The sequence below is a fragment of the Chiroxiphia lanceolata genome, chromosome 1 (genome assembly GCF_009829145.1).
Source record: "Chiroxiphia lanceolata isolate bChiLan1 chromosome 1, bChiLan1.pri, whole genome shotgun sequence".
NCBI classification, from domain to species: domain Eukaryota; kingdom Metazoa; phylum Chordata; class Aves; order Passeriformes; family Pipridae; genus Chiroxiphia; species Chiroxiphia lanceolata.
In genome coordinates, this window is record NC_045637.1 from 133,948,626 (window position 1) to 133,973,243 (window position 24,618).

At 36.9% G+C, this 24,618-nt stretch overlaps 2 protein-coding genes across 9 annotated transcripts in view; one reads left to right on the forward strand and one right to left on the reverse strand.

Moving 5' to 3' along the window:
* SLC25A40 (solute carrier family 25 member 40) overlaps positions 1–17,774 on the forward strand; it is a 22,539-nt gene extending 4,765 nt beyond the window's left edge. For 4 of the 8 annotated variants that reach the window (XM_032699490.1, XM_032699409.1, XM_032699574.1 and 1 more), the window contains 8 exons: positions 237–343; positions 2,065–2,132; positions 3,678–3,802; positions 5,061–5,234; positions 8,492–8,601; positions 8,912–8,993; positions 11,052–11,132; positions 16,430–17,774. In XM_032699490.1, the coding sequence (XP_032555381.1) occupies positions 237–343; positions 2,065–2,132; positions 3,678–3,802; positions 5,061–5,234; positions 8,492–8,601; positions 8,912–8,993; positions 11,052–11,132; positions 16,430–16,551 (869 nt within the window). In that variant the 3' untranslated portion in view covers positions 16,552–17,774. Of the gene's footprint in view, positions 1–236; positions 344–2,064; positions 2,133–3,677; positions 3,803–5,060; positions 5,235–8,491; positions 8,602–8,911; positions 9,005–11,051; positions 11,133–16,079; positions 16,307–16,429 lie in introns of those variants that run through there. The other 4 variants (XM_032699651.1, XM_032699900.1, XM_032699820.1 and 1 more) reach the window with 4 other exon arrangements.
* RUNDC3B (RUN domain containing 3B) overlaps positions 17,764–24,618 on the reverse strand; it is a 52,275-nt gene continuing 45,420 nt past the window's right edge. Inside the window, 4 exon segments of the mRNA XM_032699236.1 lie at positions 17,764–20,152; positions 22,023–22,085; positions 22,088–22,137; positions 22,524–22,670. Of these exon segments, the coding sequence (XP_032555127.1) occupies positions 20,007–20,152; positions 22,023–22,085; positions 22,088–22,137; positions 22,524–22,670 (406 nt within the window). The 3' untranslated portion in view covers positions 17,764–20,006.

Below are 24,618 nucleotides of genomic sequence, written 5' to 3' on the forward strand. Positions count from 1 at the left end.
ACATAAACATGTGTCCTGGAGCCTTATGAAGGCAGTTCCATTTAGTCTGGCACTCTGGGGGTACATTTGTTCCCTTTTTCCTTTTACCTAATTTGTCATTACTGACTGAGATTATTTTACTCCTCTGTGGCTAATCAGAGATAAATCTGTATTGCCATTATATCCAATTTGAAATTGCTGCTGTGTAAGAATGATCTTACAAGCATTAACTCTATTCTTATACACCATTTTATTAGGAAAATGTTTTGTATACTCCAGTGGCCTTATGGATCATATATGTGTTTGTGAAAATGGGAACAGCAAAGCCTGGTATAAAAAACCTGGGAATTTCAAGGGGACGTTGGTAAGAATATTTTACGTGTATATAAAACTGTACATTTTTGTAGCATACTGTAAAATTATTGGGTTTTTTGGGGTTCTTCTGGAAACTGTTATTATTTCAGAGGGTCTTTGTGTGGTTACACTGTGTAATTTATATGATGATTAGTGATACCTTCTACTTTCTATAATAAAATATGTATTCGTTCCTTAAGATGAAGAAGGATGCACAGCTTTCCTCACAGATTACTGGCTCTGTGATTTTATTTTCCCCACTTGAGCTGTATTGCCAATAGTTGCTGCTTGCAGATAATGATTTTCTGTTACCTGCTCACAGTCTTCTGTGTCCCAGTATACTCCTGAGCTGAAGTAACAACACAGATAATGTTTTAAAGTTAAGTTCATGTGTCAAGTTCTCTATCCATTGAAATTTGTAGGACTGGCATGTTCCCAGACACTTGAAACAGAATTGCTGTCAGACACTGTCCTGCTGGTTCATTAATCAAGATTTTTGTATGGCTCTGCCATTAAATTAAACCTGTGATCAAGGATTTTTCAGAATTAAATTTCTGAAAATGAGATGCTAATGCAAAAGGCATCTTCAGCAGTTCTACAGTAGTTTTTTTTTTAATTAATAACTTCACAAGTGTGATTTTTTTTCAATTAGTTTTACTATATAATTTTAGGAAGTCAGTTTTTTATTTGACATGAATTTATGCCCATTTGTGCTGTAACAAGGTGATTCTTAAAGAGGAATGACTATAGTATTGTTGATCTCTTTCTTTATTAAAATGAGTCCCCTCTTTTATCTATACCTTCCTGTTTTGTAAATTTGTTGAAGCTGGATTATAAGCATATTAACTAACTAGTATAGAAGTTGGGGTTTTTTTGTCCAACCACATTACGATCTTTTAGGGATTCTTTCAAAGCTCCATTTTTACTAGTCAGGTTTGTTTTAATAAATCATGTCTTTGTTTTCCCCATTCAATTTTTTACCTCAGTGGACTAGTCCATCAAGGCTATCTCCTGTAAAGATATTTGCCCTTTTCTTCATAGAAGTCCTTTTTGTGGTCTGTCAGACTCTCTGTTTTGAGGCCCTGTGATAACGTCTGGTCTTAAGCATATTCTAATCCATCAAATCTCAACCTTTTCCCCCAAAAGTTTAAGACAATTAGGTATCCTAATATTAGAGAGTTTGTCTTTTTAATGGTGCTTTCAGGTCATCTGGGAATATATTGGACAGCTGTAATAATAGCTGCAAGCTTCCAAGTATAGAGTATAGTGTGTATACGTTGCATATATGTTGTCACATTTTTTGTCAGAGAAAGGAAGTATTGAAAAGTCATTAAGAATTAATTGCTATTTCATACCTGGAATCTTTGTTATGTATTGGAAAAATATTTTAGTCAATTATTTTGGGGAAGTTTCCACAAGTTGCTGCTGTGCCATATTAGTCCTGAAAGTAACCTCTTCACAGGGCATTCAGTCACAGATAAACACTTATTACTTTGGTCTTTTAAAGTTGGAAGAAAATTCCTAATTTCAATCACACAAATTATTCCGTTCAGCTTAGTGGAACTATTTGTGTGGTTAAATATGATCGCTAGTGTAAGCTACCTTACAATGATAAGCCACTTTAGAAACATATTTTTAAAGATATTAATTGTGTGTTCTGCCAGCTGAAATATATTACTGACTACAAAAGTTTGTAGCTAAATATTTCCTTTTGCCTGGTTACACTTTTAGGATGCATTTGTGAAAATTATTCGAATAGAGGGAATTAAGTCACTGTGGAGTGGGCTTCCTCCAACATTGTAAGTTAAATGTTCTGGTTTTGGTAACATGAGTTATTGTTGAAAAAAATACTTAATTATTTAGATAACTTATTATGTATATTTCTAAGTTATTTTAAAAATTCAGTCAATTCTGAAGTTACAGAGCAATCAGTTCAATCAGAAACATCTAGGGACAGTATAATTTTTGCCAGATCTCCAGAGTTTTCTGATATATTCTCAGTAGTTAAGCCGGAACATTAGAATTCTCATTGTGCCTTTTACAGGTGGTATCTTTACCATAACCGTTCCTTTGGTGGATGGAAAGTGATCACTAAAGAATGACAATTTTGACAAAAACATACTGTTCTCTCTTGTTACTAATGACTTTCCAGCAGCAGCACATCTGTTTCCAGATGCTCTGGTGTTGCACCTCGCTACCCTCGTTTAATTCTTGTAGCCATCATCTTTATTTCAAAGAACTTTGTTGGGGTTTTTATCCTATCCGACTTTGTAGTGGAAAACAGATAATCCATTTTCTCTCTACATATTATTCATATTACCCTGGTACAGATAGAAATTAAGACCTCTATAATTATGTCTTCTTCCATAAACCAAGAAAGTAATCAAATCTAAGATGTATGTTAAAGTTTTATCTTGTAAGACATGAAGTGCAGCCCGGAAGGAAAGCAGTGGTCCACATGTTTTTGACTTGCAGACAGTGCTCAGTGTACAGACACAAGAAAGAAAAGGATGGTGGAGCTCAGCCTAGTTATTTATCCTGCAGTATGTGGCAATTTAAAAATGTAAACCTTTAGGACCTGATTGAACTATTTAAATCAATACAGTTTTTTATTCAGCATGTGTTCTGTACTCCAGCAGAAAACTAGCCTCTTGATTGGAGAAAGGTACACAGTTTTTAAGAGATTTAAACTATGGCTTGTTAGTTTTCCAAGCATTGCAGTCCTCAGTGTTTTTTGGTAATGGTGGTGCATGCTACATTGGTATGGACATAACACAAAAATGTAATTGTCATTTTTTAGTAAGATGTGGTGCTTTATCCCTACACTGAATGATTATTAGATCTAGCTGTTGCTGTTATACTCTGTACTGTGCTGGAATGGAAGTAGCTTGTATTTATGAATACCACATTGTCTCTCAAGTAGTGAGAATCAGAACTGTTAAGACAAAGAAAATAATCTCCAATTGTTAAATAAATAAAAATTTAATGTTAGTAGCACTTCTGTAATGTTTTGTTTGGTTTCTGCATATTCAGATCTTTCACTTCCATTTCTTTATCAAAATAGTTCTGAAGCTGATGTGAAATAAATTTTGGGTAAGATAATCCACCGTCATTTTACTTATAGTTTCCCCTAATGAAATGAAAACCTGGGAAATCTGTGGATTGAAAGACTGAACTAGAGGCAGTGAATCAAAGCCATGGGATTTATGCTTTTTCTTCATCCATAACACACAGCTGGAGATTTAACTTTTTTTTTTAATATATGTAAAATATCCATACAAGACAGTTGCCTTTATTCTTCTGCTTTCCTGGTATTAATTTAAATTATGTCTCTTGTATTTTAGAATAATGGCACTTCCTAACGCAATAATCTATTTTACCCTCTATGACCAACTGCGTGAAGCTTTGAAATACAGACTGAAAAAGGGTGATGAATACATTCCAGTTCTTGCAGGTTCCTTAAGCAGATGTAAGCTGTCACCTGTTTAAAGAGAAAACTGAAATACAATACCTGTATGCTGTTTTCTTGGGTTCGTTTTGTTGATTTTTATTTAAAGTAAATTTTCCATCGTTTAAATGAGGGATAGGAAGGAATATTGTAATTACCCAGTATTTCTTGGGCAACAAAACTCTGTAACTTGGAATAATGTGATTTGGTTTTGCTGTTACACTTTTACTACATTTGTAATTTGTTCAAAATTTTATGTTTATATTCTAGACTTCTACCAAGTACAGTTTAATTTAAGTCTGTTCTGTCATGAATCTAGCAATAAACACCATTATTTTCTATAATGGCAGCTACACAGCTGTTTATAGGAAAATGAAAATTGGACTTCTTTTAGAATTGGACTGGTTTTACTGCTGTATGATGTGAAGTGCACTGAATGTGCTTTTATATTTTCTTACTAGCCTTTTCCTCATCTATTTTTGTAGAAGTAACACAAATCGTATATTTTAGGGCTTTCTTAGAAGAGTCTGATGGTGTAGTTCCATATTCTACTTGTGACAACCCTGGGACAGTGGAAGACTGGTTGAAAAAGAATTGCTATTCTGTGGTGGTGTGCCAAATTGCTCTTATTAGGCTGTTCCAGATTTTAAATTCACATTAAACCTTATCCTAGCAACAGAAGAAAAGTTCTTGGATCTAGTAAAATTGTTAAGGTCTATTACATATGTGATGGGAGCTTGTTATTGAGTCATGACTCACTGACCATTGTGCAAGCTGAAAGAGAGTCACTTTATCGGATACAGATGGCCTGCTAATTATTCTTGAGAGTTTAAAATAAGAATGGCAAGGGTGCTTAGAAATCAATAAAAGCTTAATCTCTAACGACTATTTTTGTCCTTGACACAAAAAAAGCCTTAAACCCCAAACTCACTTTCTTCAGATTACATTTTGAAATGCCAATTATTGAAAATTAATGTTTATAAGTACTTGAAATTTTCAGCCTATTTGTGTATTTAATCTGAAAATGAGGATTCTTAACATGTTACATTGATTACAATAGGCCAGTATTGAAAAAAACCCTAAACCGGGAAGTGTAGGTACTGTGAATAGATGTGATGCTCTTATCTGGAAACTTATTTTGAGAAGGAAAACGGAAAAGGGAAAATCGGGAGAGTTGAAAAGAATCAAATATATAAAGTGAGGTGAGATGTGACTTTAATGTTCAGGAAACATTACTATTAAATGCTGATTTGAAAAGAGGCATTTTCCTCCTTTGCAGTCAGTTCTCTCACTGTGGTGAGTCCCCTGGAGCTGATCAGAACTAGAATGCAGCATCGCAAGTTGTCCTACAAGCAGCTGTATCTGTGCATCAGCACTCAAGTGGCTGCAGATGGGTGGTTTTCACTGTGGAGAGGCTGGAGTTCTACTGTTCTGAGAGATATACCTTTCTCAGGTATGGTTTATTTTCCATGCAGGGTTTTTGTTATGGCAGAAGATATGTTTATGCATAAGTATTTTAGTCTGTTTCTGTGCTTTTATGTAATTTTAATGGTGAGTTTTAGGAATGACTGAGATTGATTCGTTCTTTTTTGAGTGCTTTTATTTATAAATTTGCTGAGGACATGATTTTCCCCCCATTTTGAACCTGATAGGGTTCATTGTTACATTCCCTTTCTCTGTACTTAGTCTGTTACTTCTCATCTTTAGCTTACACAATGACTGTTTTGAAGACTTTGAGTAGGAAATTTTCTTTGTAATAGGTATAGTGGCTATTATCTGGTAAACATCCTTTATGTAAGTGTTCTGTTACTTAATTTTGAAAACATGTATAGAGAGTGACACAGTAGTGTCTTCAGGATTTTTTTTTGAATAAAGATTAATTAGTTTCTATAGCTGCTCCAGAAATCATGAAGGTAGAGCACTACTCATTAGCAAAGCTCCAAAGCTGAAAGCCTAGAAGAAAAAAAGTCTGATTCAGAGCATAACTAGTCCTAGGGCTCTCCTTAAGATAGAGGAGACAGATGTTAATGCCAATGGTAAAAGCCCCTGTCTCTTTGAGGCCTGCTTTTGTCAGAACACTTGTGGATCAGACATCAATCGTCCTTGAAGCTGTTTCTGTCATTTGGATAGTACCAGGAATAACACCTTTGAACACTTATGTTGCCCCAGAAAAATTCTTCTAACCTATTTTTGAAGACAGAGAAGCTTTGAAATATTTGACCTGCTGTCTTTGTTCTCCTACTTCAGTCTTAAGATAGTTTGAAATTTAATTTAATTTGTGTTTCCAAGCAATCTAGTGGATCAGTCATTGGTGTGGACTGTTATGGGATTTGAGCACATTTGGATGTGTACCTGGCGTAAATTTTAAATTGGTTGTAAACCAAACCAAGACATGATAAGTGTGCTGTGGTTATGATATTTAGTTAAAAATTGCAATTAAGTGAGTAAACTGAGTTATTTAAGCTGTATTCTTTTCAGAATGTATAATACTCTTGTGTTCTTTCACTTAGCTACTGGGAGGTGATTGAAAATCATGGTTGGAATGTATTTCCTGTTTCAGGATCCAGTTCTTTGGTAGGACTTAATGTAGCCTTCTCTGATAGGGAAGGCTTCCTTACCTACAACAACATGGTTTCACTAAGGCTAAAGATAACTGTCAGAATTCAGAGAACCTTTTGTCCAAAGTGCTTCCTGTTCAGTATTTATTTTTTAATTTACTTATTTTTCTTCTCTGCCAAACTCAACTTTCTCTTAGGCTGTTCTGCTCAGACTTGTAAGGGAACTCTCAAATTCTGCATCCAATCCCTGTTGTCTAACTTCAAGTAGAAACTCTTGTTCTCTTACTGATTTTTGTCTGTAGCAGTGTGGCTGCAGCTTCCTTCCCTCTGCTGCTTTTAACAGAGGGGGAAGATCAGAGCACTGTGAGGGAGTGCACAAGGAAGAGAGCACTGAGGTGATGTGTGTGTTCTTTTCGGGCCTTTTCAGATTCTTGCGTCCACGCCTGCTGTTCCTCCACTGATCCAAAACATGCTTATCTACTTTAACTCAGTCTCCACACTGCTCTGGCATTCACTTCACAGTCAGTGGGTGCTTGTCTGTCCCCAGTACTTCATAGGTATCATGGGATGCTGAAAAGGTAGAGGCACAAGTTAACATACAGCTACTGTCTTATAGCTACTGCCTTATAGCTTGAGAACTATTGTTAAAGAGCCAAAAGTGAGCAGGCAAGTAGATGCATGAGTAAAGGACAATGTATTTTAAAAAAATTAAATGCCACAAAACTCTGATTTTATAAAGGTAAGGGTGTTTATTGCTGCCTAATATCTCTTTCAAATGTGTTTTCTGATAATTTTTTTCTTATATATACTCTTTGTCTGTTATGATGAGCTCCCTCAGTGCATTCAGTCTTAGCTCTTAAGTTTGAATGATGCCCCCACAGCATTGCACTCTCTCGTATTCTTACAGTACAGTTTACAGCTTTTCTGCAGGTAGCTCAAGTTAACTATCTCAAGAATTAAAATCAGTGTAACAATTTGTATTGAAAAAGCCATTCCTCTGTGAAAACAGTCGAGCAGTACAACATGTCTTAAGCAGCACAGAGTAATTAGAATCCCACTGTGTTCGAGCCAAGTGTTCATATACTTCAAGCAGGTTCCTTGGGATGCTACCTAGACTGAATAAAACTTGAGGTGTGAATCTTTATAAACACAAGAACTGGGTTAACAATAATACTTGAGTCATTCTTTAAGTAGTGTGGCAGACAATTTAAGTATAAAAGATATTCAGGGAAATGAGTTCTGTAGGTGCTTAAGCAAAGTTTTGGATTTAGATAATTTATATTAAATTAGGGTTTTGTATATTTCAGTAGTAGGTTTTCCTCAAACCCTGAGAATACCTTCTGAGATACTACCTACTTTTGCTTTTGCGAAATGATTGAGGCCAGGCACATGTTCTGGCAGTCTTCGTGGCAAGAAAATACTTTTTTCTGCTGGCACAGCCTTCAGAACTCAGTGCTGACCAAGGCACAGTTACCTTTCAGGATGTGCAGCCATCATTTGAAGTATTTACTTGACCAGCTGCCATAAGGAATTACTCTGTAATTGAGCCTGGTAGCATATAGCTTGGAGTTTTAATTAGAAAGCAGAAAGAGTGCTGTTTAGTTCAGCAGACAGTCAAAGAAACAGATGTTGTTCCTAAAAGTTGTTTGCCAGACTTGTCTTTGACAGTCTTCACAAAGGCATTCTCCTCTTAGTAATTCCAAGGAGCAAAATTGTACTTTTTGGTTCTCTCAGAGTTAAATTTTACACTCTGTCCCTCAGAAAAGTATGAAGCAGTCCTGAGCAACCTTTCATTTTGCATGAGACACATTTTTATAGAATTAGTGAGATCGATGAAAATGTGAAATATGCCTGAAAACATAGTGAATAATAAGCCTACACTTTAATTTATGTTAAATTGAATGTGAGTTTTATAGTGCTTGGTTTAGATTGTATTAAGATAGGGGTTACTTGAGGGAAGGACAAAATGATTAGGCTAATTTGTATTATATGAAGAAATTTGGGATTTGGAGATAAGGGCAACAGGGCTATCTGTCCATGGGTTAGCACAGAGGACATTTATTATGCTTTCAGCATCTGTACTTGATGAAAGAATTTCTGTATTTGACATAAAAATCTCTTGTAATGCAAGTTTATTTTTTTGTAATCATAGCAATGTACTGGTATAATTATGAACGTTTCAAGAAGATGATGTGCAAGCAAGTTGGTGCACATGAACCTACATTTTTTATTGCTTTTACTTCAGGAGCAGCATCTGGCTCCGTAAGTATATAATTTCTAGTACTACTTTTTATTATTATCACTAATAAACTATTTAAAAGAGATATGATTTTAGGTGATTCTCTCAGAAATTTATGTTTTGGGGCATATGTGTACTTTAAACACACATGGCCTGGCATTCAAGCTGATTAGATAAATGTGAATAAATTACAGTGTTCTGACATACAAGACTTAATACTATCATGTGCTTGGAATATGAAATCTAGTTTTCAATTGTGTGCACTTTAATTTAAAAATTTAAATTAAATTTTGTTTGTGCACTAACATTAAAATTGTTTTCTTTTCCTGATAGATTGCAGCTGTCATAACTCAGCCATTTGACGTAGTGAAAACACATAGACAGACTGCACTTTGGGAGAGTGAGACCTTAGAAAGTAAGTCACTGGTAAGAATAAAAAAACCTACAAGGTTTGGAAAAATTAGTGTTTCTGAAAACTTAGTGTTTGGGTATATAGACTTTTGGTAGGAATTTTAAGTTTTTGTCTCTTCTCTGAAGTTTATCTAAAAATTCTATCACTCAGGCCTTTTTTCTTCTCCAGATTGTAATATCCCAAGAGATACTTTTTATCTCCTAGGACAATACAATATTTCATTAATGGCTTGGAAGAAGGAAAAGGTGTGAGTTCAGTACAGTTGAGCTTAAAAAGATGGTATACAATTGAAACAAATAAATTCAAAACTATTACATTTAGGCAGACCAATTGCAAATTTAAGATGTCCCCACTTATTGCAGGGAGGTTGGACTAGATGACCTTTAAAGGTCCTTTCCAACTCAGTCATAATTCTATGATTGGAGTAAGTTATATTTAAATAGGCAAAAAATTAACTTCTTATAAAACACAGGTGAACAGTGATCTATTGAAAAAGACTTTAAAATAAAATGATAAAATGTTTGCACATTCACTTCCACTTGCTCCTTCATAACAATATTCTTTTGATAAATATTAGGGTAGAGAAAGAAAGCACTATTCTCAGGTTGCGTGTTTTTTACCTTCTTTTCATGTTCTTTCAAAAGAATTATTTTTGAGGGCATATTAGTGAATGTCCTAACATCTTTAAAGGATGAAAGGGGAAGTTTATGTTTTGTTCTTTCAGTAGAGCACTGCTGTGCTTTATGTGAATTCGAGTTGTATATAAAAACTTTTCTTTCCATTGCTTGGGACCTGGACCAGTGAGGGACTTTCATTAACTTAAACAAATGTTAGATCACGACTTTAAGATTACAGACCATTAAAAAGGCTGAGTACCTGAACAGTTTCTGCTTAGAAACTAAGTGCTCACTTTTTGGCATGAGGTTTCATTCTCTCAGGTAAATTATTTTCTTCTAGTGTAATTCTTAAAAAAACACATCAGTGTTTCATTGCAGAACAGAAAAATATCAAAAAAGCTTTAATTATCAATAGTCAGTTCAGTCTTTTTCTTGTGCTGATGAATGTAAGAATTCATTGCTAACACCACTTTGAAACACATGTGGCTGCCATATATTTATTAGGTTGATATTAACCAGATTAATATACATTCAAAATTTCATTATGGTTATCTTTAATTTGTACCAGTTGAATTCTTTCCAAATCCAGTTACTGTTAGAGTTGGACACTGACTATGCATCTACATATCGTCTCTCTGTGGTTGCAAAAATATTTTGCAGTTTCTAAATGCTGTGGGATGTTCCTTATGAATGTATTCTATTACACTGCTTTAACTTTCATCTAGAAAAAAGATTTCTTGGCCACTTCCATATTTCAAATCAAAGAAAGCAGTACATGAAATAGCACAGAAAATTTCCTTTGTTTAAAATAATTGCATATGCCTGGAATGCAGATTGCTTCTGGCTGCTGCTGCTGTTAGGTTGCTTGTGGTATGGGATTTAGCTCTATAAGGGACTTCAATCCACATCTCTTAGAGCTATACTTTCTGAAATATAAATTTTGGGGGAGATCTGATTTTTGTAAACTTAGGTGTAATGTGTAGTGTCCTAGTTTAACTTTATGTTCAATCTTATGATTCATTTTTATGATAACAATTCTCAAAACTTACTTTTGGATTCAGTTTACCAGAAAAGCAAGTTCTTATTTAAAAGTCTGAATTGTGATGATCTTTTAGTTGCATGTGTAAGGTGTCATGGAGAGGGAATGGCTCATTTGAAAGCTAGTTGACTTTTTTCACTGGATTTGTATTCTTGTAAGGAATATTGTATCTGTTCATATATCTTACTCCAGGTGTTTCTACAAGCTTTTCCAGCTCATGCTGTTTTAACTTGTGTATTTGCATACTGTATGAATTTAACGTTCTGTGTAAATAAAATGGATAAAATTAACAGAAAAGGAACTAAACCTAATAATTACATCTGTGACTCTCTCTGATTTCAAAAAATATTCTTGCATGGCAATGTATGGATTCCTTGATTCACTGTTGTCTTGTACTATATTAAGTTCCACAGAGGGACTCTACATCGACCTGGGCAGTTATGAGGAAAGTTGTCGCTAGCAATGGGATTACTGGATTATTTGCTGGTAAATCTTTTCATATCTCTAAAAAAAAATTGGACTAGAGAGTTTTTTAATCGTTACCAAGTGATTACAGATGTTGACATGCATAAATTGTATATTTCCATGTAATATTTCCATCTCTGTGAACACTGTCAGTTATGGAATAGTTTGTATATATAAAGCAACAGACATGCATATATCCAGAGAGAATTTTGGTAGTCTCTTAACAAGTTACTAAGATATAGCTGTTTGAGATGGATACAATTTATCTTAAAAGCAGAGGGGCTGGGCTTGACAAGTATGTCTGTATTGGCGATGAAAAATGGTGCTAAAAGATTCAGTTCAGAAAATGTTTTTTTTCAAATTTAAAAAAATTACTGATTCCTTAAGCTTTTATTGATTTCTTAAGTTTTTCAGAAAGAATTGGTGCAAAGAGAAATTAATAGATTGTAGGTTTGCGACTACCAGGATAGAGGTTTTTCTGAGAAAGTTTCTTATATGCAGTTTTTAGTCCTGTGCTAAAAATCTTAGAGCGGACATTACTGTTGTGGCATCTATATTTAGGAATAGCCATCCTAACTTTTGTTCTTCATCTCATACTAATTTCTGTACTCAACTTTTTTGGTTCTTTCTGTCTCAGAAACAGAGTTTAAGCTTTTTTGTCTCCCTTCTTAGTCTTTGAAGAAGATGCATTATTGAGAACCCAAAAAGTCTGAAAATGGAATAGGTATTTTGAAGAATTTACAGAATAAAATAGTGTTATGGGCTTGTGAAATACTAGGCTCAGGATAGATTCCATCTATCCTAAATAATTCTATGATACTGTCCTATGATGCATTCAGCTGAAGTCCAACTTCAACACAGTTTTTTACAGAGGACTGGAAGATTTGACAATTATATTAGTATTTGTTTGCTAGATGGGAGTGGTTATGTTGAATGTTGTATAATATTTCGGACATTCAAGGTCACGCAACAACCATTCTCCAAGAATTTTTTCCTTTGAATTTTCTGGCAAACTAGAAACATTATTTAGGATATTTGTTAAATTTTTATGTTTAAACAGAGGGAGAAATGCAATCTTGACAATATATTGAGTTAATGATAAGTTAATAATTAATGAGTTAATAGTTTTAAAATTTTCCTTGTATTTTCTGTCATCTGTACTCCTATGAGTGCACCCCTCTTACATGACTTTCTTATTCTCACTGAACCTATCAAGGTTCTGCACAGTTCACTTTGTAGCTGGTACTGTTTCAGTTCTTCTGAGCCATTAAGTAAGACATGATCAAGTCACTGTGAACACCCCATTTAGCTGTGTAATTCCTCGATGTATTTTATTCTTCTTGCAGGGACTGTCTTGAAGACTGTCTTTTAGTAGTTTTGATAGCTGTGGCAAAGATCATTTTTTAGCCCTGGACTATGCGCTGATCAGCATAGATGTACCCCTGACCATCCTAAGATATCTTCGCCATTTAAACCCTGCATATTTAAAGAACAGAAAATAAACCCTCAGGAATACTTTCTGATGTCTTTTTAAAATCCTGGCAGCTGTGAGCACTGCCTAATGACCTAATTCTTGGTACTAACTCAAAACCTCTAGCAACAAAGATTGTTGTCCCTGAGAGGTCAGCATAAAATATTATTCCTCCTTCTTTTCAAATTATAGCTCAATTGTATCAGGACTTCCTGTCATCAAGTAGTGATCATGGAGACTCCTGAGACCTTGCGAGGCTTAAGAGTCTTTTCCATTGAATAACCAAGTTGCCCTGGCCAGAACAGAGGGTCTTTGAGAGTTGACAAATGTGACATGAAAGACGAGAAAAGTGACATTCAGCATTGGAGCAGAAGTCCCCCATTGTTACCTCATCCTCAAAATGAGGATTTCTTTTAATTCTTAACATCTTTCAGGGAATGTTGCACTTCTGGAATGACCAGAAGGGTCTGACTCCTCTCTGAGGTAATTCACAATGGATTTAGCCAGATCACTGAATATTCTCTTGGAGAATGCAATGGAATAATTTTTTACAGATCTGTAGATATCTGGCAGCAGCTGTCAGGGATCCTGCTAGATTTCTGTCAAAGGTTTCTACTTGGTGTGCTCTGTCAGAAAGAAAAGATTTGGTTTCCCAGAAGCTGGAGTTCTTGCATTCTCATCCATTGTGTCCTAAGTAGCCATAGAAGGCAACTTGTGTTTCTAGTTGCCAATATGGTAATTAAAACAGAAGATATTGTGATAGGTTAAGTATACACTGTTCTCTCCACTCTAATTTCCTCTCTGCAGCTACTAGATACTTTTTGTGGCTTTTGCATAGAAATTTCTCCAAAACTAAACTGAATGTCTCTCTTCCCTGGGAGACCTTTGGGGTGCACTGCTGTGGGTTCAATTAGTGCTAGGGGCAGCCTGCAAGGTGGAGCTGGAAGAAGCATTGTTATCCTAATGGGAAGGTCTTCTTGGCTGTAAAGCTTAGCATCCCTCAGGAATTCAGATTTTAGAAAATTTGCCTTTCTATAAGAACATTATTGAAATAAAAAATTTATTAAGTCTTCACTGTTTAAAGATTACTGTACAATCTTTAGATTATTCTATATTGTATCTACTGTCCCTCAAGAAATACAGTATTGTAGCTCTGTACCAAAGCTGAGCCTTAGACCAACTTCTGTGTAGAGCAGTAACACACTCAGACTACAGCTGTTAATTTCTCTTACATGGAGCTACAACGTTACTGTAACAAATGCTACAGGACTGGTGCCACAGCCCAGGGGCTCAGGGGCTTCAGACCATGGGACTCACACTGAGAAACCCTTAGGGGCTGGTGGGGTCCATCTGTCAGAGGAGAAGAGCATCTTTAGCCATAGGCTTGCCCAGCTTTAAATTAAAATTTAAATTAAAAGGGGAGGGGCTTTAAATTAAAAGAGGAGGGGAACCTCAATCCATCCCACTCTCACCAATGTGATGCCAGTGCCCACAAGAGAAGTCCAGAGCCTGGAGAGGGATCACAGGTCAGCAGGTGAGCACCTGATGACTGGAATGTTGAAATGGAAGGATATAGACTCTTTAGGAAGAACAGGCAGGGGAGATGAGGAGAGGGTGTCACTCTCTATACCAATGACCAGCTGAAGTGCATGGAGCTCTGCTTGAGGATGGACCAAGAGCTGACCAAGAGCTTGTGGGTCAGGATTAAAGGGAGAGCAGAGACAGGTGACGTTATAGTGGGGGTCTGCTACAGACTGCCCAACCAGGAAGACTGAGTAGCCTTGCATTCACAAACCCTGTCCACATGGGGGTCTCCAATCACCCTAATATTTGCTGGAGGGACAACACAGCAAGGCGTAAGCAATCCAGGAGATTCCTGGAACGTGTTGATGAAAATGTCCTCTAAGTGATAGAGGAACCAACAAGGAGAGGAGCTATGCTGGACCTTGTTCTCACCAATAAGGAGGGGCTGGTGGGGAATGGGAATCTCAAGGGCAACTTTGGCTGCAGTGACTGTGTAATGGTGGAGTTTAAGATCCTTGGGGCAATGAGAAGGGTGCACAGCAGGCTCACTACCTGGGACTTCAGAAGAGCAGACTTTGGCCTCTCCAGGGATCTGCTTGGTAGAGTACGATGGCGCAAAGCCCTGGAGGGAAGAGAGGCCCAAGAGATCCGGTTTATATTCTAGAATCACCTCCTCCAGGCTCAGGAATGATGTATCCCAACAAAGAGAAAGTGAGACAAAAATTCCAGGAGGCCTGTATAGAGGAACAAGGAGCTCCTGGACAAAATCAGATACAAAAAGCAAGCCTATAGAGGGTGGAAACAAGGACAGGTAACCTGTCATAGAGAAACTGTCCAAGCAGCCAGGGATCAGCTTGGGAAAGAAAGCTAAAGCTCTGATAGAATTAAGTCTGGCCAGGAATGTGAAGGGCAGCAGGATCTGCATATTTTAGAGCACTTATGCCAGCAGAATGCAAGACACCACAAAGTATCAGTATTATTAGCCAATGTGGGTGGAATTTAGTTAATAGATTAGGATACTTACATGTAGGTCTTGACACGTGAGTAGCAGAGTTTAGAGATGTTCTCTTGATCAACCAGTAGTTTAGTTCAGTTGTCCACACATAGCTAAGGTGACCAGGGGCAGACTGCCTGGCCTCTTGCTGCTGTTCCTAAGCAACTCAAGTTTTCCACCCATGTCTCATCTGCACTAGCTCCCCACAGATGTCCTTCTGTTTCAAGTGGAAGTAGATGGCTGGCTGTGTGTGGACAAGTGGATTCAGCCTTATTTTCCTATCTCTAGGTAAACTTAATCACTTTCTAAACTCCATTGACAAGATCACAGTTGACTGTAATGAGACACATTTAACACTTAAATTCTATCATTATACATTTGAACAGGATTCTTCCATTTTAGTAGAGGTGCTATAGGTTTTAAGAGATAGTGGCAAGGGAAGCAGGTTTTTTACTTAAGAATTGGCTTGAAGGGCTGAGCCAGAAACCTGTATACCAGAGGGTACAGCCCAGCATGGTACTTGAGCCCTTTCCTCCCTGGCTTTATACATGTCAGGATTGAGGGCTTCATGAACCTCTTTTTTCACACCTGAGAGGTCATAAGCCTCTGCTTGTCCCACATGAGCTTGCACTGGTACTTAGGGGTGGGCACAGCCTGCCCTTGGGCCACCTCTTCTGTGCTGGAGCACAGGAGCCCTCCAGGTCGAGGTGTTCCACCCGCATGAAGAGTCAGAAGGGGCAGAGACACAGCAGTCTCGAGGCAGGCAGGCCCCACAGGATGGCATAGCTGAGTGCATAAGGTTATTACTCTGGCAGTACCTACAGCCTGTAAATTTAGTATTTTGAGGAACACGGACACATACAATCCGAGTTCTACACTGATATACTATGGTATCAATGTATTGTGACCAATAAATTGTACTACAGCACTTGGTCTGAAAACAAATGATAGTGAATACCTTCCTTTCTCTTCTGGGCAGGTATTATTCCACGGCTATGTAAAGTTGCTCCTGCTTGTGCCATAATGATCAGCACATACGAATATGGAAAATCTTTCTTTTCTCATTTAAATGAAAAAATGAATCAACGTCCTTAATTCTCCTTCATCCGATTGTATGAAGTCAAAGTATATGGTGAAAGTTGTGCCAAATATTAATCTGTGAAGATGTTTTCTAGAATTCACAGTGAATTTCTACCATTACATTTGGTAACTAAATACAACTTCATTTTTACATGTTTCATGAAGGATAAATTAACTTTTTTTATTAAGACTAAGAAAATACACATCACCCTTAAACTACCATTGAAGATTCTGTGACTTCTCTTGCAGCTAAAGAGGAAAAAGAAAGGAAGGAGGAGAAAAAAAAGAATTTAAGCCTGGACAGAGCAATGAAGAATAACGACTGCCACCGTGTTAAATTTTTAGTCTGGATATTTAAAATTATTGTTTAAAAATGTTTTGTGCTTCCAGTTGTATGATATATTTATTTCTCAATACGGAGGTTGATACAGAATGAATTCAATAAATGCTTATTTATTCTTGCTGCTTGATACATGTTTCATTCTGGGCATGTTTGTTGTTTGCAGCTCTATATTTTGTGTAAGTGCACATTATAAAACAGCTTCTTTTCTTGTTTATTTTAAATGAAAAATTCCCTATGTCAAAGTGGAAAAATACTCATGCTCATTAGAAACCAAGAGAGCTTAGTGACTACAGTGGCTTTTTTTTAAGGTAATACTCTTAAAAAATTAAAGCACATCCAGGCATTGAAGACAACAGCCTGTACAGGTGCTCTGGAGAAACACTCCCTCACATGTTTTTGGGAGGTGCAAGCTGTCACTGCCACAACACTCCTGGGCCGGGCCAAGCCATACACAGTTTTTATGGGATCACCTGTGTTGGAAGGCCAGGTGTGCTGGCACAGACAGGTGTTTCCGTGCCTCTTTGACTCCGCCATGTGTCTCTCTGAAGGGAAGAGCATATTTAGTTTGCTGCTGTCGATGCAGCCATTGTTTGCCACAGTGTGCTGCACACTCGTGGTATGAGCAGCTGCAGCTCCTCACTTGCCCGTAGGTACTTCAGTTACTGAATCAGAGCTTCCTCTGATTTTTTTTAAATTATTTTTTAACTACCTTCACTCTACCTCCCTTTTTCCATGCATTTTCAATTAAGGGGTTGAATTTTACTTTATTGTGTATTTTAACAAAAAAAATGTGCTGATGCAAAAGCAACTCAGTATTCAGGTAATTAAGACACTGACATTCAGGTGTGCTTTACCCAAGAAATGGACTTCAGTCCTATCCTCCTGTGAAGAAGGTACCCCAGCATGTGTTCTGTCTTGGTGAAAATTCATCACACACTGAAAAATACTGCAGTTGTAAAGATGTTAGGTACCGTGTTACAGCATATGGTGCAGGCAAGAGGTGCTGCCAGAGGAGATAATAAACACTGTTCTCCCACTGTGACTTTTGAACATAATTGACAAAATAAGGCCTAAGAGAAAAGAATAACAACAGATTTTGGATGACACTGAATGACTTCCAGTAGCAAAACCAGACTTTCCCCATTTTGCAAGAAAAGAATTTGCTATAAGCTCAGTAATACTGTAATTTACTGAATGGTCTTATTTTACCTTGCGTGATTAAAACAAAGACAAAAATTTGTAACTTGTGATGATACAAAATGTTTAATTTACATGCAACATTTATGGAACATCAAGGCAACAAAACATACAGTTTTGGCATTTTAATTTTTTTTAAATGATTAATGTTTAGAACTGAGAAAGACACACATAACTGATTTCCCATGCATAAAACCCAGAAACTCAGTGGTGTCTGACCACATAAAAGACTTCAGTTGAATGACAAATGAATTTCACACTAGTAGCTCCAAGAAAAGAGCCATCAGTGAACATGACTGAAGATCATGATTATAGACCCCTCCAAAATACTGATGTAAGGTGAGAAGTGTTTAACAGCAAACAAGACCCATTAAATCACTGTACCTTGATGTAGAATGTTAACTTGTGGAATCCAGATTCCCTCATTTTATTTATAGTAAAAATGCATCTCTAGTTTACAAATTTATATTTAATAATGTTACTCAACTGCCAGGAAAGAACAGGTGCTTAATGTGATAACAAAAAAAAGGTTACATGAAGTAGTGGGCATTCTGACAGTGTATGACAGGATTTAATGTCAGTTTATTACAGAGAAATTAACTGGGTGGGCACACGAGGGCTTTAAAGACAAGATCTGGTGGATTTTGCTAAAATGCTCTAAAATTCTGCATTAAAACAGCATCAGTAGTTGTGTACCCTGCCATGGATGCAGTGACCTCTAGCAGCATGGACTAGAGAGTTGAGGATATGTATTTTGAACCTCCTCCAGCTAAATCCAACAGTGCCATAAGTTCCAGAGAAGCCTATACTTACAAAGGCTACATTCCCTGTTGTTTCAGTAAAGGTAAGAATGAATCCTGTTTCTTTCAAGCCCATCCTATGATGACCAGTTTTTAGTAGTAGTGCCAAGATACCATCACAAGAGGCAAATTAACTAAAACTGTACAGAATGTAGTGACATACTGTAAACACCTAAGAGTAAGCAATAATTAAAAATCTGTCCTGTATTGCAGCTACTCATGTAAACAATTTATGAAACTTCTTTGGCACAAAAAAGCATTTTCCCTAGCACTTATAAATACAACATACTTACATGCATTTAACTTTTGTTTAAAAAGTTACTAATCATAGTGTTAAGCATTACCTTGATTAGCAAAATTCATAGATAAGATCATATCTTACAAAGAATTAAGAATATAGTTTGCAATTAAAAAATTTAGTTGCAAACTTTGAAACTGTAGGGTGATTTGGAAAGTTAGTTACATTTAAAAAATGTCTCCTTTTTCTTTTTTTTCCTATCAATAATTTAAATCAATGGCAAGTAATTTGAGAAAACTGACTTGAGAAGTTCTGCTGTATTATCTTACCAAGAAAAATACCTATTGCACTACTACAGGGATGAGAAAAGTCTTTAACATGGAAATACAGCCATTACTTTGTTTCCTCTTTTTCACTCTCCTTGGGATCTTGCCAATAAACACAGAATTCAAACTTCCCAAGGTGCTAACCCCACTATCCTTAGTCTCTATCTTTCCAGCAAGAAATTTCTCATATAATGTTAGCTTATCTGTAACTCAGGTCACTCAAAAGCATTTAGTGAGTTTCCTCACCATTTGAAAATTGCTAAGTATGCTTGACTTATATGATCAAGTTACATTTGTTATTCACATGCAACTTCAAGAGTTTGCAAGAGTGTTTCAGTGTGATTCTTCAGTGCCATGATACTAACAGGAATGCAAAACCTAACACTGAGTCAACTTGAGAGAAGCTGTTGATAGGTTAAATATGCTATTCAAGGTCCTACACAACATACACAGATGAAAAGCTGGAATTTTAGGTAAATATTTATTTGCCTATAAAGACTGGCATTAAGGATTCCCTGTCTATTCTGCAAGAGTTGATAGATATTTAAAGCACTGCAGAAAAGTACAGTGGCTAGAGCAGGGCCAGACCAGTGCAAGGAGAAACAGAGCTGATGGCAATTTAGTAGGGGACTGTTTTCCAACTTTCATTTTAAAAATCATTCATAAGCATCGGATTATACATTCTGTACCTGACAAAGAGCTTTAAATAAATCCAGATTAAAATAGAAAATCTGAAAAGTCCTCTGGGGGAAAAAAAGGCGAATGAAAATGGACAGAATTTGTAAATTACACAGGTAACCAGGAAAAGAAAAAATAAAGCAGCTTATTTTTTAACTCAGAACTAGCAGTCTTCATTGCAAGTCATTTTATGGAACATAAACCAAATGCATACAACACAAAGCTCTTCCTTCTTATGTGTATCTCAAGATGGTGTTAAGCCTGGACTTGTCATCTCTGTTGTGGGACTTGCAAGGTATTCACTTGATTTCAGACTTGTGAGAGACTTGTAGCTTGCTACTGATGTAAGAGAACCACAAAGACCAAGCAAAGATGGAGTGTCTTCCTTCCCTGTTAAGAAAAACAAGAATTAAGCTAATAATTTTTACAGTACAAGATAACAGAAAAAAAAAAGAAAGAACAGAAAAGGCAGTTTCATCTACACTATTATGAGTTACATACTACTGCTTCAGCACAGGCATGCTTCATAAATGGCACTGGGAAGACACGTAATTTATGCCACACCTTCCCTGTCCAGGTGGTACAGAGATCCCTACCTGTGCACTACAGGCTGGGCTGTAGTCAGTCTCCTGCAGAGGCAGATCCAGAGGTTCCACTGACTACACAGTGAACTGAAGTTACTAATTCCAGCACCAGCTCATTGTATATAAATTGTCCACTGTATATAAATGGAAGGCAATTGTATATAAAATCCATTGTGTATAAATGGAAGTGACATTACTAATACAATGTCAGCACCAAAGATCTAATTTTAAATCCCACAGAAAGGAGTAGAATTAACTGGATCAGGATCTATTTCTACCAAAACAAGCATGTTTTGTTTTTTAAACCTTGGTAATTTGAAATGCATTAGGCTCCAACCACTGGAAAACGCCACACAGTGCAGGAGTAGCAGTGCAAACATCTGCCCTGTTATCCAAATACAGCTGACAGCTAAAATGAAACATACTCATATGAAACTGCACTGGACAGTTTCTCTGTTTATTTTATGTCTTCTCAGAATACCTGTTCAACTTACTTTGTGCTAACTCTGCTAATAAATTACATTACAAAGAATTACAGAGTAGTGTGAAAATTTACTACTTGCAATCATTTAGTTAAAACTGCCATATTGAGAGTTAGACCAAAGATACCACAGCAGGATCACTGTGTCTTACAAACTACATTAAAACTTAAGTGCTAATGAACGTCACTGATTTAGAAACAAGATGGTATGCTACCTTTAAAGACAGTGTTGAAATCAAAACCTAAACTATTATTACCACTGGTTTTGCCACACTTTAATTTTCAGAAGATAAGACAAAGCATACCTTCAAGTGATTAACAGTGCAAAAAACCAGTTGAAAGTAGATCTGCACAAGAACTCTTTATAAGAGCCATATTTATTCTGTTTCACTTTCTCTAAGCAAACTTGAATTAAATTAGATTTTAAGACTACTTACAGTGTTTTTAAAAAAATTCTACATTTTTCATCCTTGATATTTTAAACCCAAGAAACTTTAACAGTTAAAGCTTTAACATTTAAAGCTTTGATGAGATACAAAAAGGATTTTTTATATTAATTTATGTTCTATGCCGAAAATACTACTATTTCATAAGTCGTCCATCATTTTCTGCTTTTACAATTGCCCACAAGATGGAGCAGCTAAGCTTTGATAAACATATGGGTTTTGAAAGGAAATGTGTATGTATATTACACTTACATAAACAATTCATATCATGTTCCTCTCTCTATTTTAATGGAAACACTGTTAGGCTGCATCTTCACAGATAAATGTTAAATGCAAGATACAAGAATGACAGTGGTAATTGCAAATCCAGTTGCCTTTAATCTTTCTTTTAAGAACCAAAATGAAAGCGTTTATTACAGTAGAAAGATGTCAGAAGATCCTCCTTGTAACAGAGCTGACTGGTTCTGTGATGGCAAAAGAAGATAAGCAAAATACTTGAAGCTTAGCTTTAAATACAGCACGAAGTCTTATACTTACTGAGGGAGTGGGATGGGTATCTTCATAAATCCAAAATTATTTGAAGCAGAGTCCTTGGGGGTTTCCCCATGGACTCTGAAACACTTTGCATAACAATGAAAAATATGTTTTTCAATGTATATTTTCTTCACACTGAAAACTCATCTCACAGCGACTGAAGTTCAGAGCTATGAAGAACAAAATTAAAGGAAGCCACTAGACTGGCTCTGTACCTTCATTTAACATGTTCATTCCATCCTGCTTCCCATCCTGTGAGTGACCTGGATCCAGAGAGATTGAGAAAGACTAACATCTGCTGAAAGCTGGTCCAGACTTTGAAAACTTTTCCTGCAAAGCAATTAATATGTAATAGCAACGCATTTAAAGATATAACTAGATATCTTCAACTCTTAAAACATTTTCTAGAAAAACCTAGGCAGTTAATCTTTCTTCTCTTAAAACACTTTTTCATTTGTTTGTTTCCTAAATCAAATGATTGTTTTAGTTTTTTACTAAAGCAATAGTTCCTTTTTCTCTCTTTCTTTTTTTTAAATTAATCCAAAGGAAGGAAATTTTTATGGTAAGCAAGAAAATTGATTTTATTTACCAGCTGATCATTGTACATTGTAACAGGTAACTCTGACAGGATATGATTCAGAGTGTGCTGAGGGAAATACATAATTTTCAGTTTCTCTGTTCCTCTAGAGGGGAATCAAAATAAACATTAAACTTACTCATCCCATTGTTGATTGTGCTTTCTATAAAGTAGAGTGTCCAAGGCAACAGCATTGACATCCAGAGCTCCTGGGGAAGGCCACTGATTGGTGAGGTGAGTAGTTAATTCTTGTCTTGATCTCAAGTCATTATTCTTTAGCACAGTTCTGTGAATACAAAAACCAGTAAACCCCAGTCTATTAAAGGCAATTCCTTAAGGTACAGAAAAAAAAACCAGGACAAATAGTCCTGACAAAGTTGAGCATAGAATTATCATGGTTGGAAGAGACCTCAAGATCATCCAGTCTAACCATACACCCAGCACTACCAGTGTAACCCCTAAACCACATCACCCAGCACGACACCCAGACACTTCGCCTCTTGAACATTCCAGGGATGGTGACTCCACCACCTCCCCAGGCAACCTATTCCTATGCCTGACCATGCTAACAGTGAAAAAGTTTTTCTACTATCTAATCTGAATCATCCTTGTCTCAGGTTAGGGCCATTTCCTTTTGTCCTCCCACTGCAGGCATGGCAGAAGAGACCAGCCCCCAGCTCACTACAACCTCCTTTCAGTTTGTAGAGAGCCACAAAGTGCCCCCTGAGCCTCCTCTTCTCAAGACTAAACAAACCCAGCTTCCTCAGCTGTTCCTCATAAGACATATTTTCTAGACCCTTCACAAGCCTTGTTGCCTTTCTCTGGACATGCTGCAGCACCTCAACGTCCTTTTTAAAAGTGAGGGGCCCAAAACTGAACGCAGTACTTGAGGCGCGGCCTCACCAGTGCTGACTACAGCACCATCACTTCTCTAGTCCTACTGGCCACAATATTCCTGATACAGGCCAGGATGCCATTTGCCTTCTTGGCCACCTGGGCACACTGCTGGCTCATATTGAGCCAGCTGTGGGCCAACACCCCAAAGTCCCTTTCTGCTGAACAGCTCTCAAGCCATTCCTCCCTGAGCCTGTAGTGCTGCACAGGGTTGTTGTGACCTAAGTGCAGGACCTGGCACTTGGTCTTGTTGAACCTCATGCAGTTGCCCTTAGCCCACGGATTGAGTCTGTCCAGATGCCACTGGAGAACCTTCCTACCCTCAAGCAGATCTACACTCCCACCCAACTTAGTGTCATCTGCAAATTTACCAAGGGTGTACTCAATCCCCATGTTCACATCATCAATAAAGATGTTAAACAGGACTGGCCCCAAAGCTGAGCCCTGGGGAAAACTGAGCTAGCAACCGGACAGATGTTCTACTTTGAGGGACCAACAGACTGCAATTTTCATAAAGCACCTTAAACTGTTCATTTTTCTTAGGGGAAGCAATTTAGAAACCATTGAGACGTATTTATGCACAGGAAAAAAAAGTTGAAATTAGAATCCTTCTGCAAAAGCAACAAAGAAAAAGCAACCGCAGGCAAATGATTCTTTCTGCCAGCATAATGGTAATTACAGCCCAACTATTTTGCAAACCCACTATGAGGAAGTGATTTTGTTGCACGCCCCCCCCCATTCTTTTTGTAGTTCAAACACCTCCCACTGTCCCCTTCAATACTTTTGAATGAATCAACCAAAATCCAGATATGTTAATTCCATTATATACTTCCAGGCAAAATATAATACATAGTTATTCTGTTTTCTACCACCCTACAGATTCTAGTAACTTATGTCTATAACTGACAGAAAAAGTATAAACTGAATACCTTACATGTTCAAATTAGTTTTGCCTCCTATTCCCATAAAGCAAATCAGTTTACTACAATTCTGAAAATGAGGAAGCTAAAATGCCAACATTAGAAATCAGAAATCACCTGCCAAAAGTCATATAGAAATAAGGAAAGTACATAGTTTCCCAAGCTCCAAGACAGGATCGGCCCTTCTTCAATAGTAAAAGGCAACGTCCAGCCTACCCTTATATTGCTGTAGAATTACTAGAAACAAAAGTAATAGTGCTTGTTAACCCATTAATTCTCCAATCCACAAAATACTAGACAATAGTAAAATGCTGCTCTACAACAAGTTTGACTATCTCTGGCCTGAAGCAAAAAGCTAATCTCCATACCAAATGTACTCAAAAGTTCAAAGCCAAATGCCATGTTGTTATCTGAAATGCC